Below are 21,322 nucleotides of genomic sequence, written 5' to 3'. Positions count from 1 at the left end.
AATTTGTGGTAAGAATAAACAGCAAAATGGCATACTTGCGATTCCATATACATTGGTCACTTCATTAAATGCAATTTCAAAGCAAATTATATAAAAAAATATATTATATCCTTAGCAGACTGCAAAAATTCCTGTCAGAAAGTGCAAAGTTTTAAGTCCTGATTGAGTCTCAGAAAGGCTAAGAAAATTATTCACTACTGTCAAAAGCTTTCTGAATAAATTGTTTAAACTTGGAAAAAAAAGGATGAGATGGACTAAAATATTTTAAACAGGTGTAATTACGCACAATAAAATGGCCATGAGATGAGGCTACTTTCTCGCACAAGTGTCATCAGCGGCTGATCGAAATCCTGAAGTGAGTAATGCTAAATTTGTAAAGCAAATTTCCCTTTCCCAATTTTAAAGAGCAGCGAGAGGAGTTCGAGAATCCTCAAATCTTTTGTGAACTCCAACAAGTTTTACAATGTGCATGAATTTCTCAATTTTTAGCTTTGGTGATACATCTAATACCTGATTTAGTTTATTTGTGATATTTGCAAATTTTCGGATGGTACAGGAGATATTACAATGTTACACCGAATATTATCCGCAAAAAAGGTATCATTCCAATTCCAATGATATTTTTGCTAGTCTGACTGAGATAATACTAGTGCAGAAATAAACAAAATACAACATAATTTTTGGAATGCACATATTTTCATAAAACTTTGAAACAAATTATATTTTATAGATGGAGACGTTACAGTCAATTTTAGTAAAGCCCCAATATCTTCAGTACCAACCTTGAGAACATTTTCACACAGGAATAAAGCAGAATCAACAAACTTTTGGATAAAATTCGCACCTTATTATTATAGCATCATTTGTTAGAGCTGCGTGGAAAAATTATTGCTGCAAGGAGAGAGAAAAGATATTTGATGTGTAATTTTCATCTCAGCAGACAGATGCGCTGAATTTTTTGTTCGCTGTTCTGATTTTTTTCACATAAGCAGCATTTGTATTTCTTACCTTTTGGCTTTTTGCACGTCGGCTGGAGAGACCGAGCCGTGCAGGTTGTAAAATGTGATGACGGCAATAAAAATTACTTAAAACGTAATTGTAAACTCCTCTTTTGCACGATGCTGGTGGTGAATTTAAATGAATTGGCGCGTCCAAAAAAGGCGTGTGTGAAATTTTATGAATAGTTTTCTTGGCGCAGGTCCTATAAAAGGATCGGCTCGTTTCCCGCGCGCAACTAAAGTGGAATCACTTTTCTCGCGAATGACTCACTTTCTTGAGCAGAAGCTTTTAATAAAAAGCCAAATGTTGCCTAATTGTTATTGTTCAATGATTTATTCGCAGAAGGACAGAAAAACAGGTTCGTCTGGACAGTATTTTTTTCATTCTTAAATTCTAACCTTGCGTTGGCTAAAATTCATCTCTTCTTCATTCTTGCTGCGACTTGGAAAGATGCGGCGGCACCTGCCAAAGATTCGAATGCTGCCCGAGCCACATGAGTTCCTCCGCTTCGGTGCATCAAAAGCGACTGCACCCTTGATAATCGGTGCCGCCGACGGGGCCCGAGTGACCTCGCAAATCGCGCCTGGAAACGAGTTCCCGTGAATACATTTTACAAAATAAGCAGTCTGGAAATAATACCTGCGATCAGGATGATGCAGAAAAGTAGCAAAAGTTTCGCCGACATCCTCCGTCCTCTTCTGCTCGCGTACTGCGTCCAATTCAAACTCGTTTCTCGAAGACGCAGTGTGACCCCTGCTCGTAAATTAAATAGAAAGGAAATCATCAGGGAGTCTCAACTCTACTCTGCAATTTCCTCTCAAAAACTTGTTCGCTCAGTTGACATGTGCTTCCTGCCCTTGTTATGAACAAAATTTTCTTGTTCAGCTAGGTCAGCTACCAAACGCATTAGTCATGAGTTAGAAACGCAACTTTTACAGGATCAAGGAAAATGTTTGTTTGTGTGACCTATAATGCGTTAGCCGTGAATATTAGATAAGTTAATAATATTCCCAGAATTAAATATGAGTTTTAAAAATTATAAATTATAATAAAATTATTTTGATAAACCGTCCAAAACTAAAGCAAGTATAAGATTCCCAAGGTGCTTTTTTTGCCTTATCACAAGCAAAATTCAACAGTTGAGTAATTATCCGATTTGTTGCACTGCCGCTCTCTTTTGAAAATGTTTTGATTTGAAATATTCTGCCTTAATATGGTTTCTTTATCTTCTTTGTGAACATATTTTTTGGTTGATGGCAGAAATGTTTTCTCCGATGACAAATAGTAGCAAAAATTTTACAAATTGAGAACCAACGTACTTCAAAATGCCGTTTTTATTTCAATAACCTTGATATATTTTCAGCCTTATTAGCGAACTTAAAAATGAGCATCATTAGTTTCTGCTGCAAAGCCTTTTTTAGAATAGAATAACTTCAAAAGAGGTTGGAGAGGTAATGTGTTTCAAAACAACAAATACTATGAAGCTAAATACTAAAAGAAGCCTTCATAATTCTATATATTCATGCGAATATTTCGATAATTGCCCATTAAAACGTAGCAGATTTTAACCGGCAAAGCATGGCAATTTACGATTCCTGGTATTTCCAAGCTCGTATCATGAAACCGGCTGGAATAAATCGCATATCAAAGTGGCGTGAAATCAACTCGTCCATCTGAACCTGGACGCCCATTACACATTATTACATGGCAAATGCAAATGAGCACTTGGCCGCTTTTAATTTTATCTGCACCTGGCAATAAAAGCCAGAGCAGCATTTTGTTATTCGAGTCGGAGATGATCTGCTGAAATTTAATTTAATTATCGCTTCACGGCTGCGGCTGGGCGAAAAGAGCCGGCAAGAACCACGCGAGCGGCCGGTGTGGTGGCATCGCCAAGTCGAAATGAGAAGAGAGTGCGACTGCCCGCCGAGAACGAGCGAGTGAGCGAGGGCACATTAGAGAAGTCATTAACACTGAAAAGAAGAAAGTCATAAAATAGCCTTTCGGCTTGTTACGTGATGAACCGACGTGCTTCCCTTTCATCCTGCCGCCGCATCAAAGGGATAATCCGCCTTAATAGAATTTGAAGACTATTGGCCTAATACACACGCAAATTATGTGCGGCGCGGTTTCGCTGCTCGCTCGACCTCGCGCCCGCCGGCGTTCAATCGGATTTTCTGCAGACGCACACACACACGACTCCCTCTGATGGGATTTGCTGTTTTCCTCTTCCTCGCAGCCTCAAATTAGCCTACCAAAGCTGAGGCCTTGTTAATATCAAATGCGTCACTCACATTTTCTTGCCTGCCCACCGATTCAATAATATGGCTTCTGTGGTGTAATCATGTCGTTCGATGATTTCTATGACAGTGAATCAAAGACGGTCAATTTTTTCTGAGCTGTGCCTATTAATGTGCATGATTCGTGCTGTTTTAAAATAGCTGACCGCACTTACTAGCAGCAAAGCCACAATTATAGGAACTAGGACGCATTAAACTGTCCAAAAAATCATAAAAAATGGCGAATCTCACAAGCAAGTCGTGTTTAGCCAATCATTTCCAGTATACAAATATTGCTATTTCTTATTACCAATGTTTATTAAAAGCAGTAAAAGACATTTTTGGAATTGTTTAGTTTCCACTAAACTTATTAAATTTAGAAATCTTTTAATTCTTATAAATTTTAATAGTCTTAATAAAATAATAATTTTTGGAAATAACAATTTGAATCCAATTTTTTTATGTTTTATTACCATGATTAAATTTGGCAAATAAATTTAATATTACCTCGAGATCTAACACTCATAGAGTGTAATATCTTAATAAATGTTGAGGTGATGTTAGTTCTTAAATATCCAATCCTAAAATACAAAAACCAATATTGCCATTACCCATTACATTACATTTGATTTGTTTTAATTATTTATCATATTAATTTAAATAAATATCTGAATGTTGGAAATGATTTTGTTAATTTTGTTTGTAATATTACGTTATGCAAAACAACCCATTGTTTTTAAATTAAATATTTTGCAATCATTCTGAAATATATTGGGATCTTAAGCAATTTTGTAATCCATAAAACTTTTTAAACATTTCTAAAAAATAATAGCAGGGAGTTTAACATTATGATGATTTGTTTTGATAGATTATAATGAATCGAATGTATTTTACTAAAAAATAATTGTATTTCTTAGTGCAGATTAATATCTTTATAGTATATTAAATATATTTAACGCTAAACCTCATCACTTTTTATTTTCTTAAAGCTTATTGTTAAATACACTAATGCAGATATTACGTTCTTTATTATCATTATAATTGCACATAATTTTTTTTTTTAAAAAAAAATGCCTCAACAAAGTCTCCTCACTCAATTATTCACAAGTTATCAAGGAAATTCATTTCTTTGTCAACTGAAAAAGAATTAAGCTTGAGAATAAGAGCAATTTTATCACTTTTTTTAAATATTTAATTGCTTAAAAATAACCGTCGTTGCTGATGCAACGTGTATATAATGAGTGCTTAAAAGCGGCGTGCAATCTCTAATTAAGCAGGCGCTGTGTACGAAAAAACACACACGTTTGTGCACAATACACTCGGCAGTGATTGTGTTCACGTCTCGGTTTACAAAGGGAATCAACACAAAAGACGATGGCAGACAAAGTGCAGAAGAGTGCGGGACGACGACGGAGACAGGCATAAAAAATAATTTCTGAATAATCAAGGAAACGACAGGCGCGAGCGAGAGGCTCAATTATGAATGCGCTTGCATGTCTGACGACGTGTAAACAGCAGCCGAGGCAGGAGCAGAAAATAGCAGACACCCACTCGCTTGCGTTCGTTTCGAGGGTTTTGTCGTCGTCGTCAGACGACGCACAGAAGACTTATTCTGCTCCGCCATGTAAGAGAAGAGGGAGGAAAAAATTAGCAGCTTGTGTTTGCCAAAGAGATAAAGAAAAAATGAATGCGTGTGTGTTTCTCAATATGAATCTCAAGATGAGCTGAAGAGGCTTTCAATTTTGTGCTTGAGATTGAACGAGCTGGTTGCAGATCCTCGCTTTTTTGCAAACTGGAGCGGAACATAAGTTTGCAGCAAAGTGCATTCTAAATAAGAAAGTCAATGTGCTGGTATAGAAGGGTTTGAAGTCTCAAGAACTAGCGCAAATCGGTCACAAAATAACAAACTCGTATTTGATTATACATTCAAATTTTTTTGCCACTTTATGTGTTTTTAAATTCTGAGGTATAAAATTCGAAATTCAAGTTGCTTTTGTTTCGCCAAACACAATTATTATTCTATACCACACAGAAAATTGAACCATGTGCCACTTGAAATAAATTCTTCTTGATTAACTGCCTAATTTTCAAAAGGCCTCTTCAAGATATTTCTTAGATAATTTTTTCTTTTATAATTGTTAGCATCCCTTTCATCTTGCTCTATCTCGTTTCGTCGTGGAACAAAAAACAGTGCATCTCTGCTTACACTGCCAGACGGTTTTGAGGGTAATTTAATGCCGGACGCCCGTTTTTTCCGTCTGCCTACATGCGATGCCTCATGCCAAGCTCTTGTTTTATTTTAAATAGCTCTCAAGCGCGCAGGTAATTGAAAAAGGAGGCGGAATGAACACCTTTTTAGTGATTCAGGGGGGAGTGCCAGCAGAGGCCGTGAATCAGGCGTTAAGACACGAGGGCATTTTGTAGTCGCACCCTAGGATATATACAAATTAGAGAGGAATTTCCTCGATCAATCGAATATTTATTTTTTTACAAAGAGTTAAATCAACTTTTCCTAATTATTTTTTTATTAAAAAAGCAGATATTACAAACATTCTAAATAATTTGTGCAATTTATCTCATAGCGTTCCTACTGATTAAAAACAATATATTTTCTGAAGAATTGATATTCATGAATTAAAAATGAATGACTTTACAAAAGTAAGCTGAGCATATATATGGTATATATAGCATGATATCAAACGGATTTTTGTTATAGTAAGTAAATTCATATCATCAAATTTCCAAAAATAAAATCTATCAGTGAAAAATCGACTACAATCAAAATCTTGATTTTTTTATTCGCTAATAAAAATCAGGAGATAATTTTTAAATTTTATTTTCTTTGTAGTTTCCTTCTTGGTCTAATTTACGGAAAACGATAAATCTCGTTTGGTGGGGATGAAAAGTAGAGGAGCAAAATGTTGTGAAACCCCGAAGCCTTTTTAACATTTTCCCAAACACCTTCCAAGCGCAGGCCGAAGGAGGAGGCATGTCGACCGAAAATGATAACGACCACGATCGTGTAAAGCAGGATGAAAAACTCCTCTTTATTTATGCCATGTTGGGGCATAATTGCTGAGAAAATTGAAATTTAATATACGGTTTTAGAGGCGAGCTGCGCCTCTAATAGACGGTTTCCGAGCCGGGCGGGCGCTCGCTCGCTGCAGGAAAAGCGACCTGGCTGGGCGGCCAGGTGGGGGAAGGTACAAAAAACAATAACAATAATGATGGAGTGCCGCGGAGAGTATTAAATTTATATAATGGGTTGCGCGTCCGTCTTTCTTGAGGGACTACTGCATGTAGCAGCAGCAGCTTTTGATGAAGGAGGTGCCGCGCGGCCGCCCATGGCTAGTTTGCTTTAGAAAAATAGCCTCGTTGTCCTCCAACCACTCACCATCGATGAAAAAACCTGAATGCAGAGGAAAAAAGAAACGCATACGGCATTGAAATTTATAAAGTTTTTCACTGGACAAATTTTTAGGAACAATCTCCACACGTAGCACGTCATTTTTTTTAACTAAAAAAAGGTTGACTTTACCATTTTTCATAAATTTGAACAAGTAGTATAGGAATCGGATTTTGAGTTTCCCCATCGTAAATATTTTTAATTTCCATTTTGAAAATTCCAAAAAAATATAGTTGAAATGATGCGCCGTTCTGCGTTGCAGTGTCTTCCACATTGCCTGTTGTATTGAAAGAAGCAATTAAAAATATAATTATGTTTTTTAAAACCTATCAAAATTGTTTTAATTGCAATTCTTAGCTATAAAAACGAATTATTCGGATTTATCACAAGGCCAGCTGCGTTCTAAATTTACCTCTAAACAAAGGTTTTTTACACTGTAATCGTTCTTGACAGAACAAAACACACTCGACGCGGCGGTCCTTGGAGAAAAACAGCAGTTGTTGTTGCTGCCTTGCGGTTTCACATTATTGGCCGCCACTTTTCACTCATCATGTCCATTCAATAACCGCATTAGGCAGCCCCGGTGGCCAACAGCATCCGTCATTGTGTGTTTCCTTGAGCGGCAAATTCAATGTAATCATCTCTCACCGCATTAATGTGCTTGTGTCTGTGGGCTGCATTCCATCTGCACTTTTTCTTCGTCCATATGCCTCGTATATGAACATTATACGGACTAAAATCATTATCAAATACAATAACAGATGCCCCAACGCAATTATGAAAGTGCGATAGTTAAAAATCTGTTAAGCATCGAGCCAGAAAATTTGTCTGACTGAAACTGAAAAAAATCATTATGTAATCTCAACATTTTGTGTACAGTTTCATTTGATTTATTTTCACCTCAATATCCGCTCTTTTTTCAATCGGAATGCGTTGGATGCAACGTGAGTGGTCGTCACGACGAGCGAGAAGCAGCGGCGGTAGTTAAATTACCATAGATTAAAACACCCGTCGAGCATGAATAATTTTCAATTTAGAAAATCCTCTTATTCAGAAATTCCAATGGAGCGGCGAGCTATTTATCATTTCATCGTCATCAAGCACCATCATCAAACTAACTACTATAGTGTGTTGTATATGCACGCCGACAGCGTAAACTTAATACAAGGCTTGTTTACAGAGAAAGCAAAAGTAGAAATTCCCTCCGCTGGGTGTGAGAAGAAAAGGGAGCCAACAAAAGGGATATTCAAAAAAAGATATCTCTAAAAAGGCTTTCAATACAGCCTGATATTTTGGTTAGTTTATGCTTTTAAAGAGTTCATGCTGCATATCTAAAAATCTTTTTTTAAAAATTCGTCCAGGTAGGGAAAATAATTGCGCAACTTTAACAACCAAAAATATCCGAATTGCCTTGCTGTAAAAGTAAAGGACAACAAGGAAATTCGCGTTTGGTTGTTGAAATTTGCGCAACTTCACCGCTACCAGGACAAATTTGAGTTAGAAAAGTGTTGAATTTCAAACCCATGACTCAGCACGAAAGTTCAAAACTCAACAGTAGTTTTTCCTGGTCTGCTTCGGTTCCTTTTGAGTTTGTGAATAGCCCTCGAGGCTTAAGAGGACCATTCATATTCATATAAAACACACCAGCACTTTTGTCGTGCCGCGTCGTCTGCATAATAACAGGCATTTAACAAAGATGACGCTCCGGCATTAATTTCTGTTGAAAATTTAAATAATGGTCCGCGTTTCGAGCACATCGCTCACTCGGCAAACGAAAAACGTGTCTCGGCTGCTCGAAATAATTTCTTCTTCTGATTGCCAACGATGATGAATGATCCATTTTCTCTGCCACTTATATAATAGAAGAGCAAGCTGCTGGTTTTCTGCTCCTTGATGCTGCAGACAGGAGAATAAAGTTCTTCCAAGAATATTTTTCATATTATTCATCAGTCTGAGTCATTTTCAGGAATTACATGGATCGACAGAATGTTGCCTCATTATCATTACGAGACCAACAAAATTATTTAGCGAGCCCAAGTATAACTTAAAAATCCAGAACTATAAAATTCTAAAGAAGTTCGTTCAATCTTTTTCTTTTAAAAATAAAGCTAGAAAACTGTTTGTTTCTATAGCAGACAGCAAAATAATTTAATTTTTATTTTCCTCTTGCGGCCAAAACTTTTAGCTGTTTCTCTTCGCGCTTCTTGCAATTTGGTAATTAAAAAAGGGGTGTGCAGCTTCCATCACTGTTGATTAGGTCCCTCACTTCGACAGCCGTTTGTTCTTATTATTATGCCACTTTCGCAGTCTAAGTCTCGCTATAAAGCCCGACAATCTGCAGGAAAAAAACGGCAGACGCGAATCTCGAGGGACTCGAAACTGTATGCCGAAGGGAGTGTGCAGAAAACACAATAAAACGGCAGGGAGCTCCGCGCAATTGCCCTTTGTCTTTGCCAGAGAATGAGCTGGTGGAGGGAAAAGAATCTCCATTGATGGCGTTATTAGCGCGTCAGCCATATTTGCAGCGGTCTTTATTAGCTTTTATGCAATTCCAACTGCTTAAAAATGTGAAAACAATTGGAAGGCGAGCTTCATGCTCTGAAATAAGAGTAAAAATGTGAGTTTTATATTCTCTGAGTAGCCATTTCCCTTTCCCCCGGGATAAATGTGCAACTCGAAGTATTGGGATGTTTACTCTTTTGTTTAAAAGCAGAGAATTATAAAATATAGATTTTTTAATTGTGTTAAAGGGCATACATTTGTTAGTTTTTTATTTACGATAATTAAAAAAAATTGAGCGTTTTTTAAAAAAGATAATTGATCTCAAAAGCCACTCATTGCTGTATGGATATCAACGAGAAGAATTTAAATTAAATAAACAAAAACTCTATTCAATGGTGGAGCGTTGAGTAATTTTGCAAAATCTATTATAGATTATTTTATGAATTGTTGAAAGGCTCACTCATGCAAGAGACTCAACCGGCCCCTTTCTGTCATGTTATGAAAAGTGATCAACACTTCTCTAATTATCTCCATCTTTATTTATTAATTTTTAAGATTTTAATTAGAGAGGTTTCAAAGAATGCGAATTGGACGCCAGCGTTAAATGAACTCAATAAAGATGCCTCTTAATTAACAAAATTTGTTCTTTGAAGGCTGATTATTCAAGCAGTACCATTTTAATTACAATTTCTTAACAACGCGCGCGTCGTTTTTCCTTTTTCCAACGTGCACACACACACACACACACACACACATTCCGTTTCAGCACACCGCCGTGAGCGCTGCTGCCGAGAATTAGTGCTTGTTTGAGAGCTGCCGAGTGTCTCATTAATTCAACGAAATAATAAGAGCAGATCAAAGGTTGCTGGCTGGCTTGTTCTGCAGTGCACAAAGTTTGTGTGTTCATCATCAGCGGAAAAAAGCGAGAAAGAGCCGAGGAGAACCTCATCGTCCGCACGCACGCAGCCATGTCTTCAAAGCAGAGTCTTGCCAGGACCAGACAAAAGCGGAATCTCGAGCATACATTATGCGTCTCGGCTTCTTTTCCACCAGCATCATCGTGACCTCGTTCCCCGCCTGATTCTGCAGCTTCAGCAGAAAGACTTGGTTGACTTTTTGAAATTTATGTGCCCAATATATTCTTCTTCTTTCAAAGTTCAATCTATTAAGTCCAGCTGTTAGAGATTTGCTGAAAATGCAGAGATACAGTGGCAACTATTTTTTTCTTTCTCAAAGATATTTTTTTTTTTTGAAAATCAATAGAACTAATCGTAATTTTATATTGCATTTCTCTCATACTCTGATAATTTCAAATGGAGAATGAATTTTTAAAGCAGAATTCATTTTGACTCTTAATCGACTGTCAAGTTTCTACAAAATTTTCTTTGAACATTTCCAACTAATGAATTATTTTGTTCCGCTTGATGATTGGGTTAGACGTCATTATTTTTAAACAAAAACCTATGATCAACATAGATTAAGAGTTAGAAAATGATCAATCCCCAGAGGAAAATCATTACAATTGGGAAAAGATAGCTAAATCATATTTTCTTTGTTCCAAACAATTTCAAAATTTAGATATACTGAGCAAAAACTCAGTTTTGAATGGTTCCTTAGTTTTCCTCATTTTTAAAATCCATTTATTTTTACCTGTGCGCCTTTGTGTGTCAAATACTTATTTAAATCAACTACATTTCATAACAAAGTTTCACAATGTTCGGATAAAGTTCCTGCAGGATTTTAATTATCCATTGAGTGGTTTTAAATAATATTTTGTTGTTTTGATTAAATATTTAATTAACAAATTAAGTTTAAATCTCATGATTTGACAATTGTATGTTGGTGGAGGTCACAAAATTTTGTGTAATGTACAAAATTTGCGAGAGTGTAATTTCAGCATCGTGATCAATGTGAAATTATTTTCCAGATTTTGAAATTGAGACAAAAAACTTAGCAGCCTCTTCAGGACATTATTTATAAATTTTTACAATTTATTTCTCTTAGCAGAAAAAAGACGGTGCTCAATAATTGGGAAAATATTAAAAATCTTATTTTTTATATTGAAGTTTCTTAAAGGGGTTGAAAGAGAAATTTCTAGTCTATTAGTGCTATTGTGAATCAGAAATAAAAACAAGAAAATGGTGGTAAGTAAAAATTCGGTACGGACCGGCGAACAACATTCGTTTCTCAGTATTTCATTTCAGGCCTCGCAGCAAAGGAAATCTTTAATTGATACTTTTACAATCCACCTCCGAACTGTGCGGCTGTTTCGCGCGGCCTATAGCTTTTTACGACCAAACAACCGAATTTCCAGCACCACTTCCCATTTAAACGAGTATCGGAGAGGATGTGTGCTACGTATGCGTTTGCATGCTTGGTCGTGTTTAACAGCAGCTCGCGTTTCTCATAACGAGCGGCGGAAAAGGAAAAATAATAGATTCGGGGCCAAAAGTTGGCGTGAAATTATTCGCCTCTCGTTTCCACGCACGTGAAGCGCCGCCGCGGATCAAAAGGGAAAACGAGCCTCTTTTGACACCACACGCGGAGAGCAGCGATTACGCTTGCTCTGCTTTGAGGCCGGAGGGCGCGGGCGGCGCACAAGAAAGAGAACCGGCCGCGCGGAGGTCCAATTAATTATGGAGGAAATTTTTAATTAGCTTCTCATAAATATCCGCCTAATAAAATTTATTGTTGGCCCGCCAGCGCGTGCACACGACCCGTCAGATTACGTATTCGAGCTGCGGGGTGGAATGCCGAGCTGTTAAATTTCGCTCTGATGCTTTATCGTGGACGTTTACGCGGACGACGCAGCAAATATATCGCGCAGGGCGGCGACTGGAAATTCGAGCTTGACGCAAACTGCCTACTTACTTAATGCTTATTGCACTTGGACAGCGAGATGAATGGCCGCAAGCGCCGAGTACCTCGCTCTCCTTTGGGAAGATTTTTCAAACGCTTTTGCAGCCATGAGGGGCTGAAAATAGATTTATGTCGGCAAGCATATACTTTACAGAGAGCTTCCTTTTGCGTTTGAAAGCATCTTTTTGCTATTATTTAGTCACAGAAGGTGGACACACCCACTTTTAAGAAGCTAAAAATTTAATTTTTTATAATTTGTTCAATTCTTTCGAGATGAGCGACCCCCTGATAGCAAAAAACTCGCAAAAACTCAATTTTTTAATAAAATCGCGAATGCATGGGCCTTATTAGAGGAAGCTCAAATCAGAAAGGACAAGATCGTATTAACTACCCTGCGCCAGGGTCTTTTTATTGAAACGCTAGACATTAGTGCCATGACATTAATTCACCAGCAAGAAGCGAGTCGGTAAGCTTTCGCAATCCTCCAAATTCGAATGAACTGCACGAAAGATAATCAAATAATGTAGGCGCAAATCAGTCCGCACTCGACTCCAAAAATCACTCGGATTCTCACATTCTCTCATTTGCACGCAAATCATGCGCTCAAAAATGTTAGCCAAAGGCTTGGTTGAAATATTTAAATGCGCGAAAAGAAAATTTCAATGGAATTACAATTTTTTTGGCGAAAAAATTGGCTTGAAAAAACATCAAAGTAAATAAATTTTTAAAAAATAGTTACTTTTGATTATTTTTGCCCAAAAAATATCCATATGGAGAGGTTTGCTTGGTTTTCGTGCTCCGAAAGAGATTTTGCTGCGCTTTAATTTTTGTGGAAACTCCGGTCAACGCTTCAATATAGGGGCAAAAAAAGTAATAGCTTTAATAAATACTGGTAGAATGCATCTAGCCGATTCTTCTTCATAATCATTGATGCATTCAATCCAGCCATCCATAAATCAGGCTATAATCCCTCCTTTGGAAAGCAAAGCGCACCAAGTTAATTCCTACAGATTATTTTAATCAAATCAAACGATTAAGAAACAAACAAGCGCGCGGTCTATCTTTTTGTTCCAACATTTCAAGCGCGATTCACAGGCATTAATTTTAAGCCGTTTTTGTGCGTCGCTCGCTTTTTACACAGCCGAGCTATAAATCTGCTGTTAGAGAGAGGTTTTAGAGCGGCCTCTAATACATTCTATAAAAATAAGACTGTGTGTGTGTGTATTTGTGAGAGAGGCCGCGCGAGAGATATTTACTGCCCGTTTAATAGCCAATAAAAATAACAGCATAAACTTCTCGTCTCTTCTATTATCGTTACTATTATGATACACACGTACATATAACCCGGGCGGAAAACGGCGTTGCTATAGCGTCTATAATGAAAACATACACACAGGTCGTTTATGAGTCGGCCTTTATGGTTTCATTGTGCCGAGAGTTTTGTTTTCCGAAACCACTGCTCCAGTTAACACGACCTATCGTCTTGGAATTCGGATCGCGCGGCTATTTACTTGACCCGGCGATAAATTTCGCCAAGTGTTTCTTGTTGCGAAAACAATAACACTACAGCTGTGTTTACACGTTCCATCTAATCTCAGTTGTTGGGAACATTCAATGTGTTTATGAGCTTTTTAACAAGAGTAAAATCTGAAAAGACCTGTTTTCCAAACAAGAGAAACAAGATATTATATTTTCGTTTTAAAATTGTTTTCCAAAGGCTAAAAAGCAGTTTAAAAAAGCATTTTATTCCTTTTTTCAAGTTTAACTTATTTATTTAACAAAGATATAGAGCAAGTTTAAATCCATCCTCTAAAAATGAAGATCTTTTTGCAAAAAGAGCAGGAAGCCTCGGTCTTAGCGTTGATATTTGGTCTCAAAATATAATCCCTATAATGACAGAGTCACGGATAGAAAAAACTTAAACTGGCAAGTCGCCCTTAACGCATGTCGATTCGCCTCATCGGCAAACCTATTTAGTTCTCGTCCTTTCTCTCTCATTCTTAAAGAGTGTGTCGACCGGCGGCGTTTTCCCCGAGGGCTGTCAAAAGTATTTTTAAAAAGAGAGAGGCCATTAGGCAATCGTCACTGGCACGGTAAAAAATTGCGCCGCCGATAAATCACGCGTCGCCACTCATTCACGAGTGCACAAGTGCGCGTCAAATTCCTTGTGACTGCCGAGGAGAAAGACGAGGCAGCAGCGCCAACCGTCGTGCTCGTCGGCTTTCTGGCCAATTTGCTGCAGTCGTAATTAATTGGCTTTTAACTGGAATTGCTTCCTTTTTATTTCTGAGAAAAAGTTTGTCCTCTGTTGTGTTGTTAAATAATTACTGCTGACGGTTCCGTTTTTTGCACTTTGCATGCGGAGATGCGTTTTAATTAACTTTTAATTAAGCAGATTTTTTGTCTGTCAAACACATGTCGCTGGTTAGGACAAATAATTACGCCTCAAAAGACTGAAAATTACGGGTTTTTTAAGCACCAGATTAAAACAGGAAGAAAAAATTGTCATTTCTGTCGTTGCACAATGGACGAATCAGGCCGTTCTTTTACTTGTGATCTCGATATATTTAGTTAAATTTCAATACAATTCGTTTTTGTAAATTTTAAATTTTATTTAAATTTCTTAAAGAACAAATGAACGAATCGTTCGAGTATTTTCTTCTGTCTGTTTGTGCAAATTCCAATAAGCGTTCGGGCTATTTCTGATTTCATCACCCAGAAATGTCTCGGATAAATTGGATGCTTAAAAGATCTCTTATAAAATTTCCTATTGCCTAGCAACGGTTAAATATATATAAGCATCCGCTATCCGCTCAACACTTTTTGCACACCGTCTTTGAGACGAACGTATATCCTGCTGGCAATTTGTTTTGAGCGCTCACGTCGTTATGATAAATTGGGCGAAAAGTCGGGGCGAGCTAGAGCTAATGTAATAATAAGCAACAAAGCAGCACGCTCGGCGCAAAGTTTATCGCGCGCGCCAGGACGCATTCCTTTGTTATCAAATTAGAGGCGCACTTTCATCTCCTCAGCCCTCTCGCTCATCTCGCCGGCATTGTTTTGCTGAAACGTCAAGTCACCAAGAATCAAGCGAGCAGCCAGTTAATTCCCATTGTGATGCTGCACGCGCACCATATGCTAAGTATCAAAATTCATATCTCTTTGCCTCCGGACACATTTGCTGCGGCAGGTAGATTCTATACGGAACGATCAAACGCAAATGGGTCTATTTCCATCAATATGATGTGCTCAAATTCTGTGAATTAAAAAATTATAATATAGTTTCAATCAATCGATATTTCTAAATAATTTTGAATTTTATATTATTGAGGAGCTTTAGTTTCAATACCAATGAAAATTTAGAGCTGAAGTTTGCCGGCCAATATTTGCTTGGTTGAAATATGATAAGTTAATTAAAAAATATCGCGATTAGATTTTTAGTTTTTAAAACATTTCAATTTTTCAAGACCTATTTAAAAAAATGTTGGCATGAAATTTAAGACATCAACTCAACCATTTGAGTGGTGCGCCGAAGCCAAAATAATCTTTTAATCCTAATTAGCACGAAAGGGTTCAAATTACTCCACCCAGACGGGCAGCGTATTTAGTTTGGCGTGCAGGTTTTCGGCCTACACCCGGCATTTTTCACGATGGCGTAATGTAGAATGATATATTACAGCGAAATGAGTTTGCATCAATTTCGGGTGGAAGTGTCTAATACGCAGCAAACCATCAGCATGACTCAGCGATATCGTTTGTTAATAATAAATAGTACGCATAAAATATTCATTCCGTCGTGGGAAGAAAGCATTTATGCATGACGCCTTGAGCGGTTTTGCGCGATAGAATTTTATTGATCATCTTACACCATACAATATAAACACGACAGAAGGCTTGATGCCTTTCTTTCTCCGCCCATCCAGCGGCTAATAAAGCCAATATTGCAAATGGAAAAGTTGCTTGCATATTTTTGCGACCCCGGGCTGCTATGTATGCAAATTGGCACTCGGCGAAACTGGGTATGTGCCTCGGAGGTGTTTTTATGCGCACAACATGCTCTGCTGCTGCTGTTTTTGCCTTTTCGCACGTACTTATTTTTTATATGATCTATACACTGCTGCTTCTTGGTATTGGGTTGAGGTTCTATTCCCAGGAGATGTCATGGGACTGTCTGATATATGCATGCACAGCTTACGCAAAACACATCTATAGACGAGAGAGAGAGAGGAAAGAAAACGTTTACTTATTTGACGAGCAAACTATATTCCGCGCGCTCTGGAAATAACATCAGTGGCTATTAGAACGCGATTCCTTGCTTTTCTGCTCACGTCCGAGATTTTCTGCGTCTTGCACTGTTTCAGGCAGGGCACGTCCCTTCGTCTCAGGCAGCAGGAATGCCAATCCGCCCGCGACGAGTGCCATCACGCCGAAAATTGACAGCGGCAGAAACTTGGAATATTTCGTCTGTAATTTATTGAAATGAAAGCTGAGCGCTTTGGGATTTGGCCGTGGGATATTGAAATACCAGCAAAGGGGTGAGTGGCGCCAGAATGTTTCCAATGCGTCCCACCATGGAGCACAGGCCGAGCAGGGACGTTCTCAATTTGGTCGGGAAGATCTCCGCGTTGATCATGTAAATGACCCCGAAGGCGCCGGCGATTGCCAGCTTCCCCAAAACGTAGAGAGGCACTCGAAATTCTATTGCGTCTGCATGCGGGGTACGTGATTAGAAAACGGACACATTATTTTAAGAAATAGCAAAATCCTACCGTCCGGCACGAAAGGGTTGACAAAGCACGCCAATCCGCTGACCAAAAGGGTCAGGCAGAGGGTCTTTCGTCTACCGATCTTGGACATTCCGATCCATGTTAACAGGGCCGCCGGCATATCAGCAAGAGAGGCAACAATGTAGTTTAGGTACATGTCATCTGTTCCAGCCAAATTCACAGAGTTCAGGGTCAATCCATAATAAACAAAAGTGATAACAATCCTGAAAAATATGATTTCAAGTTTAATATTAACCTTTGTTTGTTCCATTAAAATAAAAATTTTGAGGAAGAAAAAATAATATTTGATAGTTATATGAAATTTCTGGGTCTTCGAGTTGTTCCCGCAAATTGACGACACGAAGAGACCCTGAAAAGTTAAAGGCCCGAAAATGTAATGGAATCCCGAAAAAACGTTGCATATAGATCAAACATTTTGTGCAAAACCCGAAAATACGGAGAGCGACATTATTTAGAGCCAGATCAAGTGACCCCCAATTTCTTTCTCGGTATATTATGACAACGTGTGCTCAATCGTTCGAATGTACGTCGTATTTTAAAACCATTTTTTTTAATTTTTTACAGCTAAGTATACCAAACACAAAAATTAATCTTAACCCTTATCCAATCCTAAAGGTTTATTCGTGATTTATTTTAAATTCAGCAATATATGATATCAAATTATGATTTATTCTCTTTTTGTTATTGAAAAAAAAACTCACCAGCAATAAAAGCAAATGAACAGTCGTATTATCAAAATACGTGACTTGCTGACTAACTTGATCGAAGTCCAGAGAGATTCGTCTCCATCGCTCGTGGTAATCGCAGACCCAGTCTATAATTTTGGACTTTGAACTGACAACAATGTCCTCTCGAGTGTATGTTTGTCTGGGTACTTACATTTTCCCACAGATCCAACTTTTCTTGGCTCTCCTTGCTGATCTGCTTTCTGTTGTACTTTAAGGTTTTGGTAAAGATATCTTTTGCGTCGCCGTATCTGCCCTGGGATAGTAGCCAGCGGATGGACTCAGGTATCAACCTGGTGAGAACATACCTTGAGATTATGAACAGAGTGTCTACATGTTGAAGAAAGTACCAAATGAGGATAATAAATAGAAGAGCTGGTGCATTTAGAACCCACAAAATTTGGCGCCAGTCCTTTAGCGCCCAGGCTATCACGCCGACAAAAATGTTCCCCAGTGTGTACGACCAAGCTGCTATCATATCTCCTAGAGCGACCCTCCGCTTTGGTGAGACGTATTCCAAAGCTTTTAAATTAATGTTGATTAATTTTTCTTAAAATTATACCGTGCTCTACAGACCTAGCACAAACGCAATTCCGTATATTCCTCCGCTAAACAGTGCTTCGAGAAACTCAAAAACTATGAAGAAAATGTAATCGAAAGCAGCAGATTTCACCAGAGTCAGAATTGCGGAAGCCACGAGCGTTACTATCAGCAAAAGTTTTCTTCCATACCTAGGAAAATTAAAATCAAATCTAAAGTGTTTAAAAAACAATGAAATAAAAAATACCTATCGGAAAAATATCCTACTACCGGAACACTGATTAAAACGCCTAAACTGTTGACTGATCCAGTCAACGCCATTTTCCATTCATTTTCTGAGCACATAAGGTCAAACTAGAATGGTTAGAACAATTTTAGTGGCCAATTTTGATGCCAAGTTCAACAATAAACCTCAGTTTGTATGGATCTCTCGGGCCCACCGAGAACCCAATCAGAACATTTCACTGTCATCGAGTTGTCAAAGTCGCAAAGTGCAGGAGTATTATTCAAGGAGAGAAATTGGAGGCACTTTTCAGGCTCCCCAGAAGTAAAAGGTACGGCGTCTTTCAGCCAAGATGGGCTGAAAGGAGATGTTTCGCTGTCGTCCCCACATTCTTTGATCAAACACCTAAATATAATTTGGATTAATTAAAAAAATGGATCTTGAATCGTCTGAAAACTCACCTATGTGGCACGAGCGTTGCTGTGAAGATGTAAACAATCGGGCTAAACGCGCTATAGAAGAAAACCAAACCATATAAAACGTACTGGCCCACTTGATACCGACCAAAATCGCCGATTTCATTCAGCATCACGTCAAAATCATCGCTGGCACTCATTTTTACGATCACAAGTTGACTGAACGGTCTGTCTATTTTGTAAAACTGAGGTGAGTACGCAGGTAGCTCTCCTTATCGTATCATTGTTCAAAATTGTCTGACAGATAATTATGAAAATGCGCTAGGAGCAGAGATTACAAAATATTTAAGCTTCCCTGACATTGAAGATTACACTATAATCAGATCATCAGATTAAAGATAGGAACTTCAATCGAACTAAGATGCATTAGTTGAGTGCGTGATGTGACGTCTGAAGTGTGTATTGGGTAATTTAATACAGAAAAATGTTTTCGATTTCTTAATATATTATTGTTCAATGTTATGACATCATAGTTAGGATAGAGAAAACTTAAGTTATTATTTTGAGTGGTTTATGCGTTTAATACTGAGAATACTTTAGAACCCTTACATGAAAAATAACGCGGTTTTTCATATTATAATTAGTGCATAAAAAACTTGATTTGAAGGATTGCATTATTTTTGAAATGATGTAAATTACACTCTTGGTTGAGCTGGATTTTTTTTATCGAAAAACACGGCAACCATGCCTTGACAGAAGGATGCAGGAGAACCAAAGAGCGGCAGCCGGCGCTAATTACCCACAGTGGCTCAATTAGCAATTCGCTGCAGACTTAATAAAATTCCGAAACGCCACAGTGCATGTGCTGCTGCGCAAAATAAGCCTTGGTCGGCGCTGAAGTAGGTGCAATTAAAATTATCGCTTATTCACTCGCCGAGCTTTTTGTTCTGCGCACCTTTTTTGCCAGCGCGAGGCGCAGGGAAAAATGCGGGCTGCTTGCTGTGTCGGAAACAATTATTCCAATCAGCTGGTACAGCATGCTGCGGAGGAGGAAAAATGAAATTACCCCCTGGCTTGCTCTCTTTTGCACATCAAGTGTCCAATTAGTGCAACGGTTGGCGCGGGACAAAGCGGCGATTTCTGTGTGTGTGCGCGCGCTCGTTCTGCTCGCGACGAGAGTCAAAGGCCGGTCTGGGGCGAGGAGAGGTTTGCAAATCGCGGCCCTGTCAAAGGCCACCGCTCGGAAAAATAGGTCGCCGCTGAGTATGGACTGTGAATGTTTTCAGACAGCAGAATGTCTGAATCAAGCAGGGCCAAGAGGTTCAGATTAAAATTAAATTTGTTTTTTCTCATTTGTTCCTTTTATTGATCTTTGATTCGACGATTGGATTTAACTAGACCATTTTAGTGGTATTAAGCAAAATAAAATAATGGACCAACTGTTTTTATTTATTTTGTCAGACCAAAATGATTGTTGTTCCCTGCTGGCAAGCACAGGGCACTGCCTAACTTGATTTTGTATTGAATACAAGAATTACGAGAATTACAATCATTTCCTACATTTTTGTGATAAAATGTTCAGCATTAATGCAGTCAAATCGTCCAAACACTTACTGATGTTTCTTTGTGATGATTTGATCAATTATATACCAGGAAGATAGTTTAATAATTCATCTAAAAACACCATACAAGGATTTAGAAATTTTGGCGGGGCAACGTTCGTCTCTTTTTTTAAGTTATAAATTCTGTACAGTCGTGAATTCCTGCGATTTCTGAGCTTTTGTCTGGTTTTAGACGGTGTCAGTTGGGATTGAAAACTCTTGAATATTACTGTTTCATCCCTGTTTCAAAATACAGACGTAACATAGCAAAAGTGGACCGACAAAATTCAACGGTTGAAAAATAAATAGCCCATTGAAATGGTGTCATTCTGTTTTCAGATTTAAAATTTCTTAAAAACATCAATATAATAATATGAATTGATACAAATTTTTTATTTTTTAATAGTATACAATTTTCTGATACTTATAAAACGTACAATAATCGGAAGACAACCATGCTCCGGCATACAAAATTTTCTGTTGTAGGTAAATTTCGGCATTAGCCTCACTCCTCGAGAACTATGCAAATATGAACATTTTTTAGGAAGGGGGGTTGAATTGGGAAATATTCGTTTTTAAAAATAAAATCTGTGCGTCACTGACACGATTCCACCCTTCTCCGAATTTCTCCCATATACCCACAAATTCCGTGTATATTTCTCAATTCAAACAACGAGAGCGACTTTGTTTGAGTTTGAAGGAGAACTATATATCCCATACAATCGTATTAATGCAATCCAGTGCTTCATCCCCCGTCAGATCCATTCTCTCCGGCCTTTTCAGTTCCGCCTGCTGCAGTCGTTTCAACAAAACACAAAGCTGGCGTTTTAGAAAATGAATTAATCGCTGCTCGCCGAACGCTGCCTAACATCTGGCCCGGTTCGTCTGCGAAGGCCTCCCGCTGCACGTGCACAATACGCGTGCTTTATTCAAATACACTCTTTGTCCGCAATTAAGCCAATTCCACGCGACACACGCGGCAACG

At 38.2% G+C, this 21,322-nt stretch overlaps 1 protein-coding gene and 1 long non-coding RNA gene across 2 annotated transcripts; both read right to left on the bottom strand.

The window, feature by feature from the left end:
- Positions 1 to 1,305: 1,305 nt before the first annotated feature.
- LOC135945919 (uncharacterized) lies at positions 1,306 to 1,980 on the bottom strand. The gene is made up of 2 exons (XR_010575471.1): positions 1,639 to 1,980; positions 1,306 to 1,582 (listed from the first exon to the last, which is right to left on the bottom strand). It is a non-coding gene; the product is annotated as an uncharacterized LOC135945919 (long non-coding RNA).
- Positions 1,981 to 15,557: 13,577 nt separating this feature from the next.
- Positions 15,558 to 19,114, bottom strand: LOC135945611 (solute carrier family 22 member 2-like). Its single transcript, XM_065493408.1, has 10 exons — positions 18,782 to 19,114; positions 18,509 to 18,725; positions 18,345 to 18,451; positions 18,134 to 18,288; positions 17,908 to 18,079; positions 17,712 to 17,850; positions 17,534 to 17,646; positions 16,815 to 17,035; positions 16,571 to 16,752; positions 15,558 to 16,509 (listed from the first exon to the last, which is right to left on the bottom strand). The coding sequence occupies exons 1-10, from the start codon at positions 18,934 to 18,936 to the stop codon at positions 16,333 to 16,335; spliced, it is 1,638 nt and encodes a 545-aa protein (XP_065349480.1). The 5' UTR covers positions 18,937 to 19,114; the 3' UTR covers positions 15,558 to 16,332.
- Positions 19,115 to 21,322: the final 2,208 nt, after the last annotated feature.

This window comes from Cloeon dipterum, chromosome X (genome assembly GCF_949628265.1).
Source record: "Cloeon dipterum chromosome X, ieCloDipt1.1, whole genome shotgun sequence".
NCBI classification, from domain to species: Eukaryota; Metazoa; Arthropoda; class Insecta; order Ephemeroptera; family Baetidae; genus Cloeon; species Cloeon dipterum.
The sequence above is the reverse complement of the archived record's forward strand: the minus strand, read 5'-3'. Positions and strand labels throughout refer to the sequence as shown.

Bases quoted from the DNA above. Each gene is read 5' to 3' on its own strand.
- LOC135945611 (XM_065493408.1), bottom strand. From the start codon at position 18,936: ATGAGTGCCAGCGATGATTTTGACGTGATGCTGAATGAAATCGGCGAT. The intron at 18,726-18,781 runs GTGAGTTTTCAG...AATTATATTTAG, and splicing joins GCAACGCTCGTGCCACATAG to GTGTTTGATCAAAGAATGTG. The intron at 16,753-16,814 runs GTAGGATTTTGC...CCCCGCATGCAG, and splicing joins CAACCCTTTCGTGCCGGACG to ACGCAATAGAATTTCGAGTG.